This window comes from Oreochromis aureus, linkage group 22 (genome assembly GCF_013358895.1).
Source record: "Oreochromis aureus strain Israel breed Guangdong linkage group 22, ZZ_aureus, whole genome shotgun sequence".
NCBI lineage: Eukaryota > Metazoa > Chordata > Actinopteri > Cichliformes > Cichlidae > Oreochromis > Oreochromis aureus.
In genome coordinates this window covers 35,152,422-35,177,156 of record NC_052962.1, presented here as the reverse complement: position 1 = coordinate 35,177,156, position 24,735 = coordinate 35,152,422, and the positions used below count along the sequence as shown (strand labels likewise).

General features: G+C 41.0%; 1 protein-coding gene across 1 annotated transcript; it reads right to left on the bottom strand.

Moving 5' to 3' along the window:
* Positions 1-1,387: 1,387 nt before the first annotated feature.
* On the bottom strand, positions 1,388-7,159 carry LOC120435555 (immunoglobulin kappa light chain-like). The gene is made up of 3 exons (XM_039605339.1): positions 7,063-7,159; positions 3,100-3,288; positions 1,388-1,686 (listed from the first exon to the last, which is right to left on the bottom strand). The coding sequence occupies exons 1-3, from the start codon at positions 7,157-7,159 to the stop codon at positions 1,388-1,390; spliced, it is 585 nt and encodes a 194-aa protein (XP_039461273.1).
* Positions 7,160-24,735: the final 17,576 nt, after the last annotated feature.

Sequence of the window (24,735 nt, the reverse complement as noted above, 5' to 3'; positions counted from 1 at the left end):
GGTTGCAATGCACTCATCAGTGAGCAGGACGGTTCGAAAATTAGTCTTCTTGTAGTTCTGGGCCCACTGCAGCTGTTTCTGCTTGTGAGCATTGGTTAGGGGTGCCCGAATAGAAGGTTTATGCACAACTGCAAGTGTCTGGAGGATCCTACACCTTGATGTTCGCAGGACTCCAGAGGCACCAGCAGCTTCAAATATGTGTTTGCTGCTTTGTACTGGCCTTTTAGCAGCTGCTTTTAGCATCAGTAGATGGTCAGAGTGAACTGACCAACAGCTGCACTCAAACAGAAACACTTTAGAAGTTAGCATTGATGCTACGATGATCTTCCAGGACAGACTCCAGTCTGAGGAGAAGACCTTGTTGGTCAGACACGAGCATGACCTTCACCTGCTGCAGCTCCAACCACTGCTCAGAGAAGGACTGCCAGCTGTGGATTTCAGTAGAAGAAGTTTCAACTCTGCTGATCTTTCATTTCCCACTCTGAGCTCAGTAACTATGGCAACAGACAGGCATCACTGCTGAACCATGGCAACAGAAGGTTTCAGTACTAAAGATAAAAACACAAACACTGACTTCAGGTTTAACATTGTTTAAAATAAATACACAAATTCAAAGTTCAAAGGTCAATCACAGAAAAATACAATTAGATGAATTAGTCCACTTTATCTTTTTCTTTCATCTTAATCCTTGAGCTCATTGGTTAATCTAATCAAAATATCAAATTGTAAATAATGTAAATATGTATTGTGATGCTCTCCGCACTCCTAACCCTGATTATATTGTGAACAAGACAGAGACTTAGAAAATCCCAAACTCCTCATTTATCTGTATCAGGGACTCCAGGCAGTTGATCAAACAAAGACTTTGATCATCAATAGAGTCCAGGATGTATCTGGAGTCTGCTGATACCACAACCCACCACTTTTTATAAGCAGAAGACAATGACTGAATGGGTCAATGGACAGAACCGCCCCACAAAACTTTTCCAAAAATATAACACTAGATGTGCAAAAGCCTCTTTTTAAATTAAATAGAGTTTGTTGGACTTTGTTGTTAAAATAAATAAATAATTTTGTTGTTAAGATAAATAAATTAATATGTAAAAATAAATAAATAAAGAATACTCTATTTTGTCCCCAATACACATGAATAAGAGCAGATAAGTAAGTTGACCAGGTGTCACACCTCATGAGGGACTGCACACTGTTTATATCTCCTGTTTAGTTTCATCTTTTCTAAAGTCTGGCTTAGCAATCATTAGCAATACTACAAGCAGTAAAACATAACATTTGAAATCAGAGTGAAACAGAGACAGAGAGAGAACAGACTGAGGGCAGCAGCGGAGTCTCAGTGAGTCAGGTCACAAATGTGAACACTGATCTCTGTTCAGTATCTTTGAGACCAGAGTCTGGGAGCCCGGGTGGCCTCACAGGTTACAGAGCCCATCTTCATCCACTGGTATGTAGAGAGCTTCAGGGTGCTGCTCCAACTATACAGGCCGTCACTCTGCAGCATATCAGGGCTCCTGCTCTCCTCCCCGTCACTGCTGCTTCTTACATCCACCTTCCAGGACAGACTCCAGTCGGCGGGGAAGCCCTTGTTGGCCAGACATGTGAGCGTGGCCCTCCCCTGCTCCAGCTCCTTAATGGAGGTGGGCAGCACTGTCAGGGTGGGGCGGGTGTCATCTAGGAAACACCAATCAGATTACAGGACAGGAACCACAAGTTGTTTGTCTCTGATCTCTGCTCAGTATCTTTGAGACCAGAGTCTCGGAGCCCTGGGTGGCCTCCACTGATGGGAATAACGGTTATAAGTAACGGCGTTACTTTTTTCAGTAACGACTAACTAGTTGCTATTTCTATCGTTGCAACACCATTACCGTTACTAACAAGAAAATGCGGTTGCGTTACTATGTTTCAACAAACAGATGGTTGAAGCTGTGTTCAGCTTACTGCATCTTATATCAGTTGCACAGAAGTAGCTGTCTATGTAAGTAATCTCGGTGCTACATCTTTAAGCAGCTGCGCGAGGTCCGGCGGATAGCATTCACTGTCTGGCAGACGATCACTTTTTGGCACAACACCTGGAGCTAAGGGGGCCAAACAACATCGCATGAGTGCTGCTGTTTGACTGAGGAAGAATAAAGTAGTTGTGATATGCCAGTCACATGACCACTGAAAGACAAAGCAACAAGGTGATATATACCAGTTTTAAAATTGTGTTGATAGGCCACGTAAAACCAGAGTCATGATAAACAATATGTACGCGTGTTTTTTCCTCAATAGTTTCATCACGTTTACTGTCTAAGGACAGCGCGAGCAAGCACTCTCTGCTTATGACCAAAAAAAACAAAACAAAACAAAAATCACCCCTTTCGTGTTGGTGGAAAAATGCACCATGTCGACCAATCAAAAAATTATATGGCAACATGACATTTGGTTGTTTAGGAAGAGGGGGAAGTTTTAGAAGTGACGGAGAGAGAGAGAGAGAGAGAGAAAGACAGCAGAAAAAGAGAGAGAGCGAGTTTTGAGATGTGAGAGATTTGTGACGTTTAGCGTGTTTGGAGTGTGTAGTTAATGTGTTGTCTTGTGTAGTGTTGTGGATAGTTTTGTGTTGTGTGTCAGAATAATGAGGTGACTGCTGTCTCCAGTTAGAGAACAGGAGTGATCCACCTGCTGCTGTCAGACCTGCAGGTATCAGGCTGTGATGTTCTCCTTTATAGTGGACAGAAATTATTTTTTTTGGAGTGGCACAAATAATTTGTGTGCCATCTTATTAAATGCAGAACAGCTGATTATTATATAAATAGTTTTAAATGTTTTTTTTTAAAGGGTAAAAGGTAAATGGCTGCAAATAACTTCGTTGTTTGCAAAACTTGTGCATATGATTTTAAAATTGACAATTTATATTTGCATTCAAAGTTATGAAAGTTATGAAATATGATTCAATAAACATGTTTGTGGTTGTTACAATAAAAAATATAACCTACAGTAGAAAATACAACCTTTTCTACTGTCTGTGAAGGTTCTCAGTCATCCAGGTCACCGTAGTCTAAGTCTAAAGTTGCTCGAAGACGTTTCACCTCTCTCCAACTATACAGGCCGTCATTCTGCAGCACACCAGGACTCCTGCTCTCCCCCCGTCACTGCTGCTTCTTCCATCCACCTTCCAGGACAGACTCCAGTCTGAGGGGAATCCCTTGTTGGCCAGACATGTTAATGTGGCCTTTCCCTGCTCCAGTTCCTTAACGGAGGGGGACAGGACTGTCAGGGTGGGGCGAGTATCGCCTAGGAAACACCAGATTAGAGGATAAGAACCACAAGTTGTTTGTCTCCTTTAAGAAGTTTCTGTCAGGTGTTTTTTCTCCTCCACCAGTCATTAAATTAAACAATGACATTTTGTCCTTATTTCTTAACACATATTAAAGCAAAACACAGCCATTTGTTAAACACTATGTACACAATTACTGCTTCTAAAGGAATTGAGAAAGTAAGTAGCTGTCAGGTGCTTTTATTCAAATGCATTTGATGAACTGATCACCAGCAAGTGTGAGCTCCACAATAAACACAGAAGTTTGTCTGATGATCTGAAGCAATGAGGTGTGTGTTCACATAATCTAACAAGGAAAATATCAAAAAATTGTGTTTCTGAGTAGAAAACATTCAAGACTTTTCAGGAGCAGACCTCCCAGAAACGTTCTGAAAGAAAGGTCAGACTGTGCAGTGCCAAAACTCCAGGACAGAAGAACTTATATAAGCAAAAATAATCAAATATCAATCTATATTTTGATGTTAAAAGATCTAATATACATGAGTTTTCCAGTGTTCACCAGTGCAAATATCACTCCAAAATCCTGCACCTGCTAGGAACAGGTGTGCATGCAGGATGTTTCACATGCACATTTTGTTCTTCATGCTTGTTTCACATGCTGCAAAACAAACTGAGGTAGATGTGATGTGATGTGATTTAAATTAAAGAACAGTGTGTGACTGGTGCACCTTGGCTGTGGTTTCATGGTCAGAGTTAGGTTACATTATAGGGAGTGCAGAATTATTAGGCAAATGAGTATTTTGTCCACATCATCCTCTTCATGCATGTTGTCTTACTCCAAGCTATATAGACTCGAAAGCCTACTACCAATTAAGCATATTAGGTGATGTGCATCTCTGTAATGAGAAGGGGTGTGGTCTAATGACATCAACACCCTATATCAGGTGTGCATAATTATTAGGCAACTTCCTTTCCTTTGGCAAAATGGGTCAAAAGAAGGACTTGACAGGCTCAGAAAAGTCAAAAATAGTGAGATATCTTGCAGAGGGATGCAGCTAGTGATGGGCAGATGAAGCTTCATGAAGCACTGAAGCCTTTCATCCAATTGGTTCACCCCAGCGCAAAGCTTCGTGAAGCTTCATTTGCTCTAGTAGGACATCTAGTGGACGTGAACATATTAGTTGGCATGAATTTGAAGCGTGTGGCATTTTGCACACAGCCTGTAAATGTCAACAACAAAAGGATGGCAGTATACTGTGTATATTTATGCTGGCAGTATGGAAAATGATCATTTGGAAATGCTTAAAATGGAAATGATCATTTACTGTGAGGTGAGGTGTGGTTGGAGTATGGACAGTGGTTGTGCTTTTGTAACGTTGAGGTATGGACAGCTACACACTGAGGCTTTGCGCCTCAGTCCTGCCTCTTCACATTTTATTCTGTAAAAACTACATTGTCACTGTTTTTATAACCTTTTTAGTGGGGAGAACATAGCTAGGATTTAATGATTTAACAAATCTTTTAAATCCTTTGTCCTCCACAATGCTAAATGGCTGGGAGTCCTCAATCACCATGCTAACCAGGTCTCCATCTATTTGAGATTGTTCTCCTGAGGAAAGACAATAAAAACAAAGCACAAATATAAATATCACACACGTAACTTATTACAGTTGTATAATATTGCTCTATCATTTAGTAACATTACGGCATGCTATATTATCATGGCATTTGATGGCTCACCTGGTCTTGCTCCACAATCGGTGTTCCCCTTATTCTCATGCAAAGCTCTGTAGTGCCTGAGCATGGATGAGGTGTTGTTGTTATATCCCAGCTCCCTGGCACATAGCAAACACTTCACCTTGTACAAAAGTAAAGACAGCTTAACATAAATTGTATTGCACCACCAGTATTATGAAAATACATCTTCTGTAGAAATTTATATACCTTGTTGGGAGGAATAAAATCAAAATGTTCCCACACAGGGGAGGACATCCTCCTCTTCTTAGCTGGCTCCATTCTCTCCTGACTTTCTCTCCTCACTCTCCTAAACCTCCAAACTCTCTCCAAACTTTCTCCAAACTCTCACTAACCGCAACTCTCCATCAAACACCCACATTTTGAATGAAGTCTGAGGGGTTTATATTGCTGTCATAGCTCGCGGCAAAGTTCGAACCGCTTCATGAACCAGTCACGTGGTTTAGCCGGGCAGCGAGGCTTCGGACGTCATCATTTTCAGCTCCTCCCATAAATGAAGCAAGCCTCGATACGCGCTTCGCGGAAACGCCCCCTCCATTACTCGACACAAGCTTCGAAGCCTCGATACAGAACGTCACATCACTAGATGCAGCAGTCTTAAAATTGCAAAGCTTCTGAAGCGTGATCATCGAACAATCAAGCGTTTCATTCAAGAGCTGCAACATCACTGGAGTGCCCAAAAGCACAAGGTGTGCAATACTCAGAGACATGGCCAAGGTAAGAAAGGCTGAAAGACGACCACCACTGAACAAAACACACAAGCTGAAACGTCAAGACTGGGCCAAGAAATATCTCAAGACTGATTTTTCTAAGGTTTTATGGACTGATGAAATGAGAGTGAGTCTTGATGGGCCAGATGGATGGGCCCGTGGCTGGATTGGTAAAGGGCAGAGAGCTCCAGTCCCACTCAGACGCCAGCAAGGTGGAGGTGGAGTACTGGTTTGGGCTGTATCATCAAAGATGAGCTTGTGGGGCCTTTTCGGGTTGAGGATGGAGTCAAGCTCAACTCCCAGTCCTACTGCCAGTTTCTGGAAGACACCTTCCAAGCAGTGGTACAGGAAGAAGTCTGCATCCTTCAAGAAAAACATGATTTTCATGCAGGACAATGCTCCATCACATGTGTCCAAGTACTCCACAGCGTGGCTGGCAAGAAAGGGTATAAAAGAAGAAAAACTAATGACATGGCCTCCTTGTTCACCTGATCTGAACCCCATTGAGAACCTGTGGTCCATCATCAAATGTGAGATTTACAAGGAGGGAAAACAGTACACCTCTCTGAACAGTGTCTGGGAGGCTGTGGTTGCTGCTGCACGCAATGTTGATGGTGAACAGATCAAAACACTGACAGAATCCATGGATGGCAGGCTTTTGAGTGTCCTTGCAAAGAAAGGTGGCTATATTGGTCGCTGATTTGTTTTTGTTTTGTTTTTGAATGTCAGAAATGTATATTTGTGAATGTGGAGATGTTATATTGGTTTCACTGGTAAAAATAAATAATTGAAATGGGTATATATTTGTTTTTTGTTAAGTTGCCTAATAATTATGCACAGTAATAGTCACCTGCACACACAGATATCCCCCTAAAATAGCTAAAACTGAAAACAAACAACAAACTACTTCCAAAAACATTCAGCTTTGATATTAATGAGTTTTTTGGGTTCATTGAGAACATGGTTGTTGTTCAATAATAAAATTATTCCTCAAAAATACAACTTGCCTAATAATTCTGCACTCCCTGTAAGTGTACCAGAGATTTATATAAATTTTAGATGGTGACGCTGAGATCCATTCACTGAATTCTACATCCATACTAACTTTGTACCATCTAGAAATCTAGGACTGGAGAGTACTGGTCTGATCTGGGGACTGGTCTGATCTGGGATACGTGGAAGACGTATGGATCCTTAGAGATGCTGGGAGTTTGAGTTTGACAGCAGAGGATTAGATGACAGTGTCAACCTCATAGGGCCCAATGAACCAGGCTGCCAGTTTATGGAAGTTACTTTGAGAGGAATGTCTTTAGCGGATAGCCATACCTCCTGCCCAGGGATTCTGGTCTTTGAAGCCGGTCCATGTAGTGATGCTGGCGGTTGGCAGCCTTCTGCAAGGCTTCCCGAGTCCTGGTCTAACCATTGTGACAGCGCCAGAGATGGTACTGGATGTTCAGTGACAACAAACCGTTTAGTGGTGTCAGGATGACACCACTAAACGGTTTATCTAGGCGGGTTTATCTAGGCATAAACCCGCTGGAACACAAGACAATCAACTGCACGACAAAACAAGACAAGAAGGCGCTCTCTGTGTTGTGGGCTTGCGAGGGAAGTCAGTCAAGGCCAAGTAATGCTCCCTTCACCTGTCCTTAGCCAATTCCGACGGGCTCCCTCGTTACTGCCATTTTTATTCTCAACAAGCAGTCATACATGAATATGCAATTACCAATACATGTGACAGTCTTAAGCAGACATGTGTGTGAGCAGCATCAGTGTCTGTATTTGATAGGTTTGTAGCTTAACCCTATTCGCTGGAACATTGAAGACAATGTAATTACACAGCAAAGCAAGACACGAGTAGGCAAAGTTCTTTATGTTTCTTGTGCACGGGAGAGAACTGGACAAACGCCGTTCCTTCGCTTGACCCCAGTCGCTCTCATCCGCTCCCCCGTAACACTGCTCTTTTAGTGAGGTTACATGAATATGCATAGGTTCATTAACATATGACGTATACATACACATAAAGAGTACCTTTCCTGTGCGTTGTGTGTGTGTGTGGGGGGGGGTCAGAGTGTGACCCCATAAAGACTCCCCAAAGCTGGTGCCAGGAGTTCTAGCGGTCCATCTAAACAAAAGGCACTTAGACTAAAACAGATATACGTGTGTTTGCTATACTATATATCAGTAAGAGCAGATATAATCTCTCCAATGCTCCCAGGATGTGGGTGTGAATGCCAGAACACTCTGGAATGCACACAATGCCTTTGCAGACTATTAAGGATCAAACCTCTACCAACATGACATTGATTATAAAACTCTAAGCATATATGTGTCACGGCTCGGGGCAGCGGCCGTGTGAGGTGTGGAAGGGAGGACTCAAATGCAGTACTTATTCAGATGTGAGGGAGATTTATTATGAATACCAAACATAAAGTGAAGATGGTAAAACAGAACTAAAGATGAACTAAACTGGGAGAATCTAAACCAAAGAGCGGCAAACCTGAGCATGGAGGGAGGACAGCAGGGAGAGCACGCAGGGTGACACAGAGGAGGAACACAGAGCAATGCAGAGTAGGCAGGGTGACACTGAGTGATGAACACAGACGACGCAACGAGGAACAAAGGCAAACACACACAATAAATACACAGAGGGACACTGGGAAATCACACACAGGTGGGAGACACAGCTGGACCTGGTTAACCTGACGAGACAGGGGAAACACTCACACCAGGGACCAACAGAGGGAGCACAACCCCAGAAACCCAGTATCAAAATCCCAAAACACAAACCATCCCAAACAGCCCACAAATAATAACAATAAATACACCAAACCCAAAACCGCTGAGTCATGGACTCAGGATCATGACAATATGAGTAGATATTTCTAAGCATAAATGACAATCAACAATACAAATCTAACATTTCCCCCCTTTTGATAGTTATGCTAGAAAAGTCCCCAGTTATGATCACCTCATGTCTGACAGTGTCAATGCAAACATTTTCATACTCAGCATCTGTCAAATCACCCTAAATTACTGTAAACGTACACAGTTTGACAAATGTATTAGCAGTTATCCTATTTCTCATTGATCTCATTCAATGGCAAACTGCATCCTACAAGCAAACAAATGAATTGTTAATAGTCAAAAGAGAAATTAACATTTTCAAAAACATCCCAGCTTGGTGGTGCTCCTCCTCTAGACATGTAAATCACATGTCTCTCTGCAGAGTGGTTTAAGTTCTGCAGGGCATCATAGATGTCTCTTCCAGGTGTTCACATCACTGTCCATAGGACCAGAGTCCAAATGTATGTAGAATAGACATTCAAACATACCAGTTGAGTTTGTTGTTTGTCAACATGGGTCCCAGCTATTGTGAAAGCTGCAGGCCTCGTCAGCACTCTAGTTTTATGGCCTCTACCAACCCCCATCACCTCACTTCAGGCCTCCGTCCTGTGGGGGATATTTATGACTCCTCCATTGTCCATCCTCTGCAGGAAAACCCTCTTTGGAAAGGGTGATGGATCCAGTTATCTTACTGCTGTTATGATCCCAGCAGTCTTCAGTGTGTCATCGTATACACAGTACAGTGACACAGCATTAGGCAAGGCAAGGCAAGGCAAGGCAAGGCAAGTTTATTTATATAGCACAATTCAACAACAAGGTGATTCAAAGTGCTTTACAGAGACATTAAAAACAAAAACAAATAAAAAGCATGATTTAAATTTGATTAAGACAAGCAAACAAACAAACAAACAAACAAAACGGTATATAAAATCAAATATCAAAACAGTAGATAAAATCAGAACAGTAGATAAAATCAGTAGTTAAAAAGTAGGTTTTGAAATTTAAACTTAAGTGTGGATTTGGTGCTTTATTCAAATGCAGCTGAGAATAGGTGAGTCTTCAACCTGGATTTAAATAAACTGAGTGTTTCAGCTGATCTGAGGCTTTCTGGGAGTTTGTTCCAGATATAAGGAGCATAAAAGCTGAATGCAGCTTCTCCGTGTCTGGTTCTGACTCTGAGGACTGATAACAGACCGGATCCAGATGACCTGAGGGATCTGGAAGGTTCATACTGGGTCAGGAGGTCACTGATGTATTTCGGTCCTAAACCATTTAGAGCTTTATAGACCAGCATCAGAACTTTAAAGTCTATCCTCTGACGGACAGGCAGCCAGTGTAAAGACCTCAGAGCTGGACTGATGTGGTCCACTTTTTTGGTCTTAGTGAGGACTCGAGCAGCAGAGTTCTGAATGAGCTGTAGTTGTCTGACTGATTTTTAGGTAGACCTGTAAAGATGCTGTTACAGTAATCAAGCCTACTAAAGATGAATGCATGGACTAGTTTTTCCAGGTCCTGTTGAGACATCAGATCTTTTATCCTTGATATATTCTTGAGGTGATAGTAAGCTGATTTTGTTATTGTCTTAATGTGTTTTTCTAAGTTTAGGTCTGCATCCATCACTACACCCAAATTTCTCGCCTGGTTTGTGGTTTTTAGGTGTATAGATTGAAGTTCTCTGGTGACCTGTAATCATTTTTCTTTTGCACCAAAGACCATTACCTCAGTTTTATTTTTGTTTAGCTGGAGAAAATTGTGGCACAACCAGTCATTAATTTCCTCAATGCATTTACCAAGAGCCTGTACAGGGCCTCGGTCTCCTGGTGACATTGTGATATATATTTGTGTGTCATCTGCGTAGCTATGATAGTTTATTTTGTTGTTCTTTATAATCTGTGCCAGTGGGAGCATGTAAATGTTAAACAGAAGGGGTCCCAAGATGGAACCTTGGGGAACTCCACATGTGATACTTGTCTGCTCAGATGTGAAGTTACCTATTGATACAAAGTATTTCCTGTTTTCTAAGTATGTTTTGAACCAGTTTAGTACAGTTCCTGAAAGACCTGCCCAGTTCTCCAGTCGTTTGAGTAATATGTTGTGGTCAACTGTATCAAATGCTGCACTGAGATCCAGTAAAACTAAGACTGACATTCTTCCACTGTCTGTGTTCAGACATATGTCATTAAACACTTTGGTCAGAGCGGTTTCAGTGCTGTGGTTCTGTCTAAAACCTGACTGGAAGGCATCATAGCAGTTATTCTGTTTTAGGAAGTAATTGAGCTGTTGAGAAACTGCTTTTTCAATAATCTTACTTAAAAATGGGAGATTTGAGATCGGCCTGTAGTTATTCATTTGTGTCTTGTCAAGATTGTCCTTTTTTAGTATAGGTTTAATTACAGCAGTTTTTAGTGATTCTGGAAACACACCTGATATTAAAGAAAAGTTGACGATCTGTAACAGGTCTGACTCCAAAGTCTTTGAGACCTTTTTTGAAAAAACTTCTTGGCAGGACATCTAAACAGCAAGAGGAGGAGTTCAGTTGACCTAAGATGTCCTCCAGGTCTTTGCTGTTAATAGGGTGAAACTGTTTGATGGTGTTTAAACGGTTTTTCGGTGGACACAGTACATTTCCTGGATCAGATGTTGATGTATTAATTGCTTGTCTAATCTTTTGGATTTTTTCTGTGAAGAATTTGGCAAAGTCATTGCAGGCTATGGTCGAATGAAGTTCAGCTGCCACTGACACAGGAGGGTTTGTTAGCCTGTCAACTGTAGAAAATAAGACCCGAGCGTTATGACTGTTTTTGGTGATGATGTCAGAGAAGTAGGACTTCCTTGCACTCCTCAGTTGTAAGTTATAATTGTGAAGTTTCTCTTTATAGATGTCATAATGAACCTGGAGGTTTGTTTTTCTCCATCTGCGCTCAGCTTTCCTACACTCTCTTTTTTCATTTTTCACCAGTGTGGAGTTTCTCCATGGAGACTTTTTCCTTCCAGAGATAACCTTCACCTTAATGGGAGCAATAGTGTCCATTACATTTAACATTTTAGCATTGAAGCTATTGACGAGCTCATTGACTGAACCTCTGGACAGGTCAGGTGTTAATGGGAAGACCTGGTTAAAGATCTCACTACTGTGTTCAGTTATACACCGTTTTGTGATCACTGCTGTTGATATATGCTGTTGATATATTTGTGTGGGCTGACATCATTAGGTGACATCATTAGGTGATGTTCATAGGAAACTGCTGTCATCACCACCACAGCTTCTGGTTCCTGTGCTTTTCACAGAATCATGATGTCATCCTCAAATTCCCCCTGCGCTGTCGATGGAGCTTGGCATGCTCCCCTCATCCTTCAGGTGCCCGTCTGTTGTCCACAATCTCCTCTGTTGGCCTCTGGAAAGCCCCCTTGGCACAGCTCTCATTCCAACGCAGCTTCATGGTCCTTACTGTGGCTCCGGAATCTAATCTCATGGTGGGCCCCAAACAGCTCGACCTCTGACCTCAACCACTGCCTGGGCTGTCAGCTATGCCTGGAATGGTTCTCGCTTCTCACTGGGCCTCTGAAGATTTCTCAGGAGATTCCTTTCAGCAATACTCTGACTGCTGCACCTGTATTTCCTTGCTAGGAGGAAAAACTTATATCTGGAAAGCATGTCAATCATCATCAACCTACATTCATTAGTTCGGTGAACTTCACTTATAGGCCATCAAAGCCTCATCTAAACATGGATGCACCACTTGTATAGGTTTAATACCCGTTAATGAACTGTTAATCACACAAATCACTGCAGCAATCATAAAAACATAGTTTAGAAAACATAGAAAACATAATTTCATGTAATTCATGTAATTCTGGACCCCTCCTCTTGACGCATGGACAGTCCCATGAGTCAACTCATCAAAACCAGATTCCTGTCATAAAGAAAAAGGTTAGCTAGATCACGTCCCAGGCAACATCAGGGCGTCTCCTCCTCCGGAGCAGCACCACCCCGGACCTATAACCCTGCAATAAAAGATGTCAGTGTGCTTTGCATATTAAGTTTGTTTAAAACCTGGCTCTGCCTGGAGCCTGCATACACACCATCATGGCCTGGAAAACGAGATCTGGAAGTGAAATCAAACTTCACACTTGTAAACAATTGTATCATAAGAGTAATAAAGCATTCAGCATCAGCAAGACAAGTGTCCTGGGCAGGTTTTCTCAAATCAGTAAACTACAATTATTGCCATAATTTGCCTCAGACATGGATCATCCAATGTACTCAGTCAACATTAATGTAATCGGTGACTTCCCTTAAGCAAAGTCACTCCACTCACTTAACACTAGGAGCTCAATAGTGGCCAGCTAATGAGCCCCATATTAAACTATTCCATAAACACGGTATCTCTCATTTGTTTTCTTATGTCACTTGTGTCTGCCTCTGCTGAATCCTCTACATGCACTCTTAAAAAACCAACATTAGCAACACACATGGACAATCCTGGTGGTCAGACACAAGTTGACAGGTTCCAGAGGTGCTGTAAAAAGACCATAAAGTTAACCATCCATAGCTGTGAAAAGAAATGACACTAGTTTCAACACAGGAAATTTCTCACGTTATTCACATTGTCAAAATAACCTTCACATTTTCCCAAAAACACGGTGTAACAGCATCACCACTCATAACCTGTAAACACAGTTTTCTTCACACATAAACCCAGAAATCCTGTCGTAGAAAAACATCAACCTGCTATCCTGGTATAAATCACATGATCAAATCACATGAAGAACTGTAATGCTGTAGAAAAGAAAATGCAAATGTTAGCGCTGCGCAGGTGTATACACACTTTGTCACAGTAACTTCTGTGAGCAACACAAGCCCATGAATAACACACCCCTAGTAGATTCACAAACACAGAAAGTGGCATTTAAAAGGTTAAATTATCACGCAACCTAGGATGTTGCTGTCATCTTTCTGCTCCTGTAAAAAGAAACACATATAAATTCATCCACCCTTTTGTCCTGTCTAGGTGGAGGAGTGGTCAAGTCTTGTCAGCTTTTGTCAGCTTTTACCAGTCGGTCAGTTTTTTTTCTCTTTCACGCATTCATTCATGTATTCATTCATTCTTTGCTGATAGTGGAAACTATCGTAGCATTTAGTTTCCACCCTCAGCAAAATGACGTCATTCAAAAAGAAAAAGAAGAACTTTAGATTGGATTACCTCACTGAATCCTTTTGGACAGGAACTTACTTTCTAATTGTCCCAGATAAGTGACTTTCTCCTGAGCCCATTTTAATGTGGAGAAACTCACTTGTAACAATTTTCTCGATGACGTGTCGTATAGCGCTTCTGTTCTAATCATGCAGATCTGCTTCAAACAGAGATCATCAAACAAAACTTTCAGTGCACTGTGAAAGTATCAAAATAAAAAGGCCTCGTTAAGTCATGACACATGCTCCTCATCTCAGGAGGGTAAATCATACTTCGCAACAAAAGAAAAATCATCAGCTAGATAAACTCCAAACCATCCATCAGCCACACAACACACAACATAACCCTAATGTCTTATTAGATATGAGTTTAAACCCCATGTTTGTGCTTTTCACTCATTTAGGCCACAGACCCATTTTATTCAGTTTTCCTTTTTCCCCTTCATCACAAAACATGTGACATGTTATCATGTACTTCACAAAAGACGTTTGTTCTTATGTATTCAGAGTTGTGTATCTGGGTGCAGGATTCACTTGCACATCAAAACAGGAAACTCAGTGTTTTAGAGTCTCCACTCTAACAAACTCCAACACTCACTTGTGTTAGAATTCAGTCACCTTTCATTAATCTAAGAACGATCAACTAATTTGCATATCAGCTATTAACCCACCAAGTTGACAGGACAACAGAAATGCATGTTCAAAATATTATCACAAAAATAGAATTTCCCTCATACAGTAAATTACTTGTTCTGCATCAATCAGGCAGAAAGCATCTCCCAATTTACTATATTAACAACTAAATTTATTGTCTGATCACTGGTTGGTCAAACCAGAATCTTTTTTCCCACAAAAGTTAAACTGTTGTCCTACAGCCTAGAGAGTTAATTGTCAGCATTGGATAAATTCAGCATTTGATAACAAGTGTCTGTTAAATTGACACTATTTTAACACTGATGAGAGATAACAAGCTGATTTTCATTGCATGTGTGTTTGTTATTAGGCAGGTTTAATCAATGTGTCTGGAGCTGCATCTCCAGCAGGGCATGTTCTTAAAGCTGCCTTTCCTACACACTTCTCTGCTATTATTTGATCATTTTGTAACTATTGTGCTATGAGTCCACTGGTCTTTGCATCACTTTTCATCACACGAAGTGACTGGGACAAGCTCATAAACAGACTCACATGCTCAAGATGTTGTCTAATCTTCATGAGCTCTCTTGTGTTTGTGTTAGTAAGGTTAATGCATGTTTTGTTTGTGTGTGTGATTTTGTATATGCTTCCTCCTTCAGTGTTTCAGACTCCTTCACAATCCTCCCACCCAAGCAGTCAGTCTACTTTTTCCCAGGTTTGCTAACCCAAATTTTGATTTCCCACATTAAACAACAGCATTCCTCTGTGTTCTCACCTACTCACTCTTTTGTCCTCTCCCACTTCAACAGTCCAATAGCCGGCAGTTCTCTTTCAGCTTTGTCCTGTGTTCCACTGTCTCTTCTTGCCATTTTACTCCAAAAGTGGCAAATGTCAACCTCCAACAGTCTCCTCAGTTCTCCTCAAACGTTCTTTTCACAGGTACCGTGAAGTTGCAGCTTGTTGGAAACACAGTGCCATTCATCCAATCAGTCAGGATGATGGGTTTGTTTTTCTTCTCCGATGCTGTTTGTCCACACTGCTGCTGCTTGCTGGGTCTCTTTGCTCAGGACTTTGCTGCTGTCTCTTTATCTGCCATGTTATTGCTCTTTGGAACTGCATTCCTTGTCTTCAGGGAGAAGTGAGAGCTCGCTTGTGAGGATGAAGAACACATGGTGCTGTAAATAAGTTAGCCAAAACTTGGCCTGAACGTTTCCAATAATGTTAAACTACAACTTTCTTCCGACCGCTGCATGTGGAAAATTGATTCAGGTCTGCTTTTCATCTGAAAGTGACAAAACTAAGACTTTTCATTATTATCATCACTGCTTAACCAACACACAGAACTCTCTGTTTTTTGAACTCTCCTTTCTTAAAAGCAGAAAATGGGATTGTAGTTGTTCTTGGCTGATAAACACAAAACCTTTTTCCTATGATTATTTTTCATCTAGAATGTAAATTTTGTCTCTTTTTTTGTTTTTTGTTTTTTCCTTTACAATAGCTGGTGACCTGCAGAATCACCGCTCTCACAATTGGAGGCAATTACTTTTACACAGCGCGCACACACACACTGCGACGTCAGACACATTCACACTCACTTTTTTCATCTGCATAAATAAATCATATGGCTGATGATATGTGCCATGGTGATCCATAAGTATGATCACAAGTTTATTTAGTTATTTCAACCCAACAAAAGAAATAAACAAAAACATGATGCTGATGCTATGAACACTCTACACACATAAGTCAAGATGCAGGAAAACTGCTCACAGAAACGCTGCACACTCCAGTTATCATAGTTATCATAGTTCTCTTCCCCTTTCTTTGATGAGTTCTCAGCCAGCTCCCGATCTGACAATGTGTAGCTTGCTCATCAGCTCAGAAGAGACAGCAACGCAACCTCACACAGTGGTTGCGTGCTTTGCCCCACAGTGGCAAAGACTTGCATTTTCATATTCAATTCAGCTTCTTCGTCAAGTAGTTTTCAGCTATTTCATATAGGGTTAAGCATATTAGTTGTTTTCATAGGTGTGCTCTATATCTCAACAATGGCTCATATTAGGATGACAGTCTTTCAAACAGGTCAAGTGCCTCTATGCACGTCATTAGTTCAAATATTTGCCTATTTTACTTAATCTCATATGTGATCGTACTGAATTTGAGCAACCCTAAGCTTAATGCAGATTACTGTTAACAACTGGTTAAATTAATGGTCTGGAGCATAGGCTGTTGTTGATCAGGGCAATCTAAAGAATCATCTAAACATTTTGTGTCAGCACGGGGTGGGGGGAAGCCATTCACCAGAGCATATCTTAACTGCTGCTGATGTGGGCTGGTCTTCTCCACACACTCTTCAAGGCTGCGCAACTCTGCGACTTAATGCTTCTGTACAAAAAAACCCACTGAGCCCACTAAGACGGCGAATTTTAGCCCCACTAAGTGGCCATGGACAACGCCCCACTGAGCGCCGAAGATGTACAGTTATAGAGTTGGACTCTAAACTTACTCGGTGTTGCTTAGCGTGTAGTATAGCCTCGAATCCCGCCGATCGTCATTCAGCGAGGAGAAAAGACAGACAGCTAATCCACAGGAACTTCCTGGCTGACATCAGTCTTTCAGCATGTCTCTTCTCCCCTCGGTGAATGTCGACTCCAGGGATCCGGCGTCGAAGGACCAATTAATGATAGGTTTGTAGCTTAACCCTATTCGCTGGAACGTTGAAGACAATGTAATTACACAGCAAAGCAAGACACGAGTAGGCAAAGTTCTTTATGTTTCTTGTGCACGGGAGAGAACTGGACAAACGCCGTTCCTTCGCTTGACCCCAGTCGCTCTCATCCGCTCCCCCGTAACACTGCTCTTTTAGTGAGGTTACATGAATATGCATAGGTTCATTAACATATGACGTATACATACACACAAAGAGTACCTTGCCTGTGCGTTGTGTAAGTGTGTGTGTGTGTGTGGGGGGGGGGTCAGAGTGTGACCCCATAAAGACTCCCCAAAGCTGGTGCCAGGAGTTCTAGCGGTCCAGCTAAACAAAAGGCACTTAGACTAAAACAGATATACGTGTGTTTGCTATACCATATATCAGTAAGAGCAGATATAATCTCTTGCAATAGGTCATGTCTCAAATGAACATTTAAAGGTGTGAATTCTTGCACTTTAATAGAACAGAACAGTCTGGTTTCTAAAGCTATAATGGAAATTATAACGTCGAGACTGCTTCCTCTCATCTTATGGTAGACAAGTGCACATAGAATCTTATCAGACCAAATAAGGATAAGATATTTTATCAGCATACAAAAGATTATATATTTCTAAGCATAAATGACAATCTTAAATTATTAATTCCGACAATGGGGGCTGAGGTGAACAGGTGCTTGAGCATATTGAAAGCTTCAGTTGTCCAGTGAACATGTCTCTTGGTGGAGGTGAGTGTGGTGAGTGAAGCAGCTACCTGGCTGTAGTTTTATATAGTACAGCGATAAAAACTGGCGAAGCCGAGGAAGCATTGGACCTGTTTGTACGACGAGGGGGTTGGCCATTCCTTGATGGCTAGAACCTTAGCTGGTTCAGTCTTCACCTGCCATCCTTCAAATACATATCCCAGAAAAGTTACAGAAGCAGAGTGGAACTCACATTTTTTGGCATTTACATAAAGCCAGTTCTCCATGAGGCATAAACGGACTGCTCTGTTGAGCTTCGTGAAGACCGTGGTGCCATTAAAGAAAAAAGAAAAAAAGAATCCAGCACCCACAAGGGAGGAGGACGGCCATACGATTCTAGTGGCCAGTGACTCTCGGTGATATATTTTTATTTAGCCTCTCTTTCAGGCTTTGAAATGTTGAGCAGCCGACTAGAGGGCAAAGGGGCACCAAGGAGGAGATCAATAGCACAGACATACGACCTATGGGGTGGAAGTCATAGTGCTTTATGTGTCATGGTCTGAGTGACTGGCTGTTTTTCTGCTGAGATTCATGTTTTATTGTCTGGGCAGAGCCGCCTTACTTTTCCCTCTGGAGCCGCATCTGGAGCTAATCGTCTTGGCTGTATTTAAGACCAGCACACACAACTAGTCTTTGCCAGATTGTCTGCTAACCAGCATTAGTTCTAGGCCAACTCATTTCGATTGCTGATTATATGCTTGTTACTTATGTTGTTCTCCTGTGTCTGCAGATTACCCATGGAAACATCTGCCATTACAATTATCTCATGCACCTGCTCGCTGGACTTACCTGCATACAGCTCAGCCACAGCTACGTTGCAGACTCCATTCTGTTTCTCGCCTGCCCACCCCCGCTTCACTACCTGTGATCTTGGATCAATTCATACCAACACTCACCTGGACCTCCGCAACCTCGCCTCGCCCTCTCACGTCCCTTCACCTGCAACCAAATAAGCTGTAACATTACCTCTAGATCAGTTGCCTGAATTTCCATGCCCTCAGTTTTCCTTGCCCTGGTGCAACACTGACCCTTCTCTCCTTTTGTTGCAGTGTCTCAGACTACCGGCTCTAGCACCCCTGTGTCCTCATCAACTTATAATAACTGATAATTCATGCTCTAGCTCGGGAATCTTGTTACGTCATGTGCCTATTACCCTGAGTAGCCCAAGTTGGTAGTTATAGTGTTTTCCTCTCATCGTTGTATATAGCCTGTTGGCCATGTTCACAGTTACAGTATTAACTCATGCACATGTATATAGCTCATAGGTCTAATATTTAGCTCACGCCTTTGCATATAGTTCCCAGTCCATGTTCACTAGTTTGCCTTTTTATGTTTACTTGTTAACGTCACTCTACGCCCTTGTTTGAATCTGCCTTTTGGTCCACTCTGTGTTTTTGCTTCACCAGCCATGACATTATGCTTACTAAATGCCTCTTGCAGGTCATGATATTCTTTGGGAACAGCCGAGGGTCAGTACAAACTGGTTCAGCGAGCTTGGTTTTAGTTCAGTTTGTCACAGATAAGTGAAAACACTTGGTTATTGTTAAGGTTCAAATATTGAGGAGGAATCCAAAATAACCACTGACCCGGCCTGGTGCAATTAGACGACATTTTAATGGATACACATGTGGAGTCCAAACACTTTGCAGATTCAGGGTTTGAACTGTCTTACAATAGTCAGAACAAAGGCTTTATAGGGTTGGGGGTGATACTGCTCCCCCCCCCCTCTCAGACACAATACAGCATACGTCAATCCAAAACCACAAATGTTCTGTCAACCCTTGACACAGTCCAGAGAACATCGTCTTCGGCTCAAACCCAGGTGCTTCCCCTCAGCTCGTCTTCGCTGTCGCTTATCTCTGGGACATCTGGTGTACTTCCTGGAACAGTCCAACACGTACGCACCCCAACTTTGCAGTTATAGCAAAACATGATTAAACTCTTACCTATATAAATGAGTCTATCTAATATGTGTGTGTATGTGTCAGCTTCTGCTGCCCTTTGTTTCACCCTTCACTTCATAACCTTTCACCCGAACAGAGGCTCATCCTTGAACTATATATGTAATATGTTGAGTAAATGTTTTAATCAAGAGCCTCTACTAAATAACCTGCTCTTAACTTGCACTCAGACTCTGCTTTCAGTTGCACTTTTGCAAAGCATGCCGTTTCCTGTCAGCCTGCAACTCAGTTTCTCCCCCACTGAAGACTCCAGTGTAAGAATATAAAAACATTCAAAAGCTTTTAAAATTATAGATTCAACTCAACAGTTTAAAGTGGTTCTTCTTGGACCTGTAATAAAGACTAATATAATACCAATATATTTGAACATCTGAATGCATCTGCATGCAACATCACTATTAAAAATGAAATGGTAATGATGATTGTAAAAATAGCAGCAAATAATAGCAGTAAAATATTTCTCCTCTTGACAATTCCCTCTCTTGTGGTGGCCCTCAAAGAGGGTCACCACACCACTTATATCATTGCTCTGACCCTCTCTAGAAATGCCAGCTCCCCCCAAGAACACTCCATGGGTAAAGTTAGGTTCTTCCTCGGTCCCTCTCTCGTGGTCCATCAGGTGCCCTGCAAAGGAAACAAAACACCTTTTCCTCCTACGGCTTGCTAACTTACTCTGTTCCTCAATTGTTCTCTTTATTCAAACTTGATTCAACCTAATATTACTCAAAACATGAACCTAATTTCGTATTCGGTTTTTGACTTTTATTTCTATATATTATTCAACATTACTCAGCATTTGTAAAACTCTTAAAGCGCTGCTTGCACGTCTCTGCATGTGCTTCCTGTTGCTTCCTTATCTGATCATCAACATCCTGTGCACAAAACTGTCGCTGCTGCAAGTGCCTTAACTCTCATCTAAAGTCACCTATCACAAGAAAATGTATCAAGAAAATCACTATAACTGCTTATTCTACTAAAGGATCAAAGAAAAAACAACCACTTTAATCAACTGAGTGTAAACATATAATCAATAGCTCCTAAATAAATTTCATCATAGCTAAGAGCTGAACTCTAACTGTATTTTAGAACTCACCTTTCCTGTGTTATTTCGATTCTTGGTATAACATTTTATTTCATTTTGCTGCTCTTAATGTAATGATTCACTCTAATTTATACTTTATCAGACTTAACCAAAATATATAAGCTTTCTCCCTTTGCTTCTGTTTTAAACAAAAAACTTGGTCCCTTCAACAAGCATTTGTTATTCTGTAACTGCATTTTATATAATAAGACTCATGTGGAGCTGCATGTGTTATCTCAATCTTTTACATGTCACCCAATTTAGTTACAAGCGAAACTCCTATTCAGTTAAATGCTAAATGGATTTCAGGCCTTTGGCCTCGCCTATGTTTAAATCATGTGTGTTTGTAAGCGTGAATGCTGTTTATCCTTCTATTGCTCCAAGTCCCCCACAATATATCGACTGAGACATTGCGCTCATCGAAGCTTATGACCTTAAATGGACCGAACATCAACTCTGTTAATGAGCACAATCGCAATGTGTAAGAAAAAATCATTTCTACGTATATAATCTCCAATATTATTCATTTGAGTCAGCGACACTTTTAACACTCTCTTAAGAAGCTCTCTCATCTACTCCAGAAATAAATCTATTTACTATCTGTTTCTAAAGCCTACATTATAACAACTTATCCTAAAAATCAAAAAGAAACCAAACATTTTCTACTCCTAAAATCTTCACTAATCTTCCCCATTATTATTATTCCCACAGTTTCCCTCTAAGTTTGGTGTACAACTTCTTATTAACACAGCATTTTATCTTCTAAACCAAATTCAGTTCATTTTAATCCTTTCTTTAGAATTAACAATCTCTGCCCCAGTTTTACCATATCTAAATTATCAAACAACCCCAATCGTTATAAAATCATACTAAAACCCATTTCAAATTAAACAAATTAAACCTTAAATCCCTCTCTTTTTGACACATCTCATGTGGCAAAAACTCAAAATGCTTCACCCGAGCTTAGGAAATTAAAAGGGAAAAAAGGTTAGTCATATCATTTCCCCAAACACTTCAGCCATCCTCCTCTCTGGTATTTTGCTCCGGCCCTGAAAACCTGTGTTTAAGGAATAAAATCAATTTAATCATCACATCAAATCTTCTCAAACTCCTGCTCCCTTCAAAGTCTGGATCCTTGGAATTTCCTGGAAAAAACCTGTACTTTACATTACATACTCAACTCCCCCTTTATGATCCAATCTGTGTCATGACAAAAATAAGCTTAAACAGAACAGTTATTAATCATGTGTTACCTCAGTTAATGGTAACTTGAGTTACATCAAACAATGTTTCCCTTTTAGCATTTAGCATTTTATAATGTAATAACATGGTCTAACCCAAATCAGTAAAAACATCAACATCCCCAGATATAAGTCTTCCACTCCTCCTGTTTGTCAACCTTTTATTTATTTCCCCCCTTGGTCCAATCACTCGCATTCACTCACATGCATTCACACATGATATTTTTGCTGATACTGCAGCCTTCTGCGCACGTCATCAGATGCTCCACATCAGCAAAATGAGCTCAATCATTTGTTTTATTTCGTTTTCCTTTTTAGGAAAATAGTTCTCTATACTTTTGACTGGATTGAATTTTGTCAGCGCCGTCAGTTCACTCTCTTCCAGGCCTGCTTAGAACAAAAATGAGAAAAAAGGGAGCTGATTATTAGCTCATCAAAGTACCAAACAAAATCACCTGACAGGTTTTTTTTTCTGAGTGCACTACTACAAAATTTTGGGCCCCTCTCAGACATATCCATGTTTAATCAAACTCCCCCTCTCGAAATAGAAACAACAGCCTCAAAAATCTGAAACGATCTCAAAGTTCACCCGTTCACTGCAACATGGACCTCATCAAAAGATCAAAGACTGTTTGAACAATGTCTCCCTTCCTCACTTTGCCATGCTTTCATTCAGCATAAGATGTAAACCCATTACAACCACGTACCATCACTAAATTATAAATTTCCTGTCCAAATCTGCACCTCTGAACAGACCTGACCACCGTAATCAATTATCCTGTTACTTTACCATTATATTTTGCCAAATGATCCTCCCCAGTCACCGCTCTGTTTCCTGAACTGAAAGCCTCCGACACACAGACACACAGGAAGTGTCTTCGTCACCACTCACTCCAGCTAATTTGCATACTGAGTCATAGCTCAACAAGCCAACTTGACAAGAGAAATACATGTTTAAACCTTAACACATTATTTAATTATTTTCATTTTCTTTCTATACTAATCGCTTACTTTGATCACTTTGATCACTCAGTGCAAGAGCACTCCTAAGTCCCTCTTATAAAAACTACTTTAATCACTTTTCTTTTGTTTTTTCCCATAGCTCACTCCCTTGTCATATAACCCCTTTGAGTCAACTTCAACCTCAAGCTTTAAGTCTATTTTATTAAACATTCACACCATTCTCTCACTCATACAAGTAGCAAGCTGATCTTCATTGCGTATGCTTGTGTTCTTAGCCGGGTTTAATCAATGTCTATGCATTAATCTTCATGAGCTTGTCTTTGTAAGGTTAGTGCATTCTCTGTTTGTGTGTGTTATTTTTGCATCTATGGCTTCGCAGTCTTTCAGACTCCTTCCCAATTCTCCAATTAAGCAGTCAGTTTTCTCCTTCCCCGAATTACTAACCCAAACTTTGATTTCCCCCTTTAAATGACAACCCTCCTGGTCTTCACCCAGGTGTTAGGGCTTGCTTTTCAGGTTCATGGACACATCATGCTGTGAACAATTCAACCAGAAACTTGCCTTAACTTATCCATTGATGTTAACCTATAATTTCCTTCCGACTGCTGCATCTGGAGAATTGGTCCAGGTCTGCTTTGCTCCTGAAAATAACAAACTAAGACATTTTCATTATTATCACGAGTGCTTAAACGACCCACTTCTCTCTCTTTCCTGTCACAAATGCCAGTTATGTGATGTTTATGTCATGAATATGAATGTAAGCGTGTTCCTCATTGCATTTCATGTTACTTGAGTGTAAGCTGCTTTCTTCGTTGCATGCCATGTGACAGAGGTGTGGACTCGAGTCACATGACTTGGACTCGAGTCGGACTCGAGTCATTAATTTTATGACTTTAGACTTGACTTGAAAAAAGGTTGTAAGACTTGTGACTTGACTTGGACTTTTACACCAGTGACTTGGGACTTGAATTGGACTTGAACCTGTTTACTTGAAAAGACTTGATATTTTACCCAAATCTAAAATTTAACATACATATTATATAAAAAGTGCGGACCATTAATTCACTTTATTCATTCATTCATTCTTACCACACTCCGTATGTATGTGAGCGTGGGCTGTAGCACAGCCAATCAAATTAACCAGATTTGAAAAAACAAGAACAAAAACGCCGAGCCAAAAATGCTTCCAAGAGTAATTTCTTTCGGTACATAAACTACAAGTAGTCAACAAAAAACGAAATGCAATATGCAAAACATGCAAGAAGAGAATCACAGACGGAGATGGAACAACTTCCAACTTTGTCCGACATTTGAAGTTGCATAAAGAACGGTAGGTGGTGCTTTTTTTTTTTTTTTTTTTTTGCTACGATGAGACAGCTGACTTAGCTAACTTCATCTTATTAGCAAATGTTCTTCGAACTACGTTGATGATACTGTTTGGCTTTAAGAGGTATGATATGTTTGTCATGCTATTTTAAATCCGGTCCTGCAAGCGCATCCAAGAATAACATGCAACTTGTTAGCTCAGAATTGTCGGTGAATGGTGAGCAGGGTCCGTTTCAGAAAGTGGGTTCTGTAGCTGTACTCAGTCTCTCTCCGTCTCCTCCCCATCATTAACCCCGTAGATTTA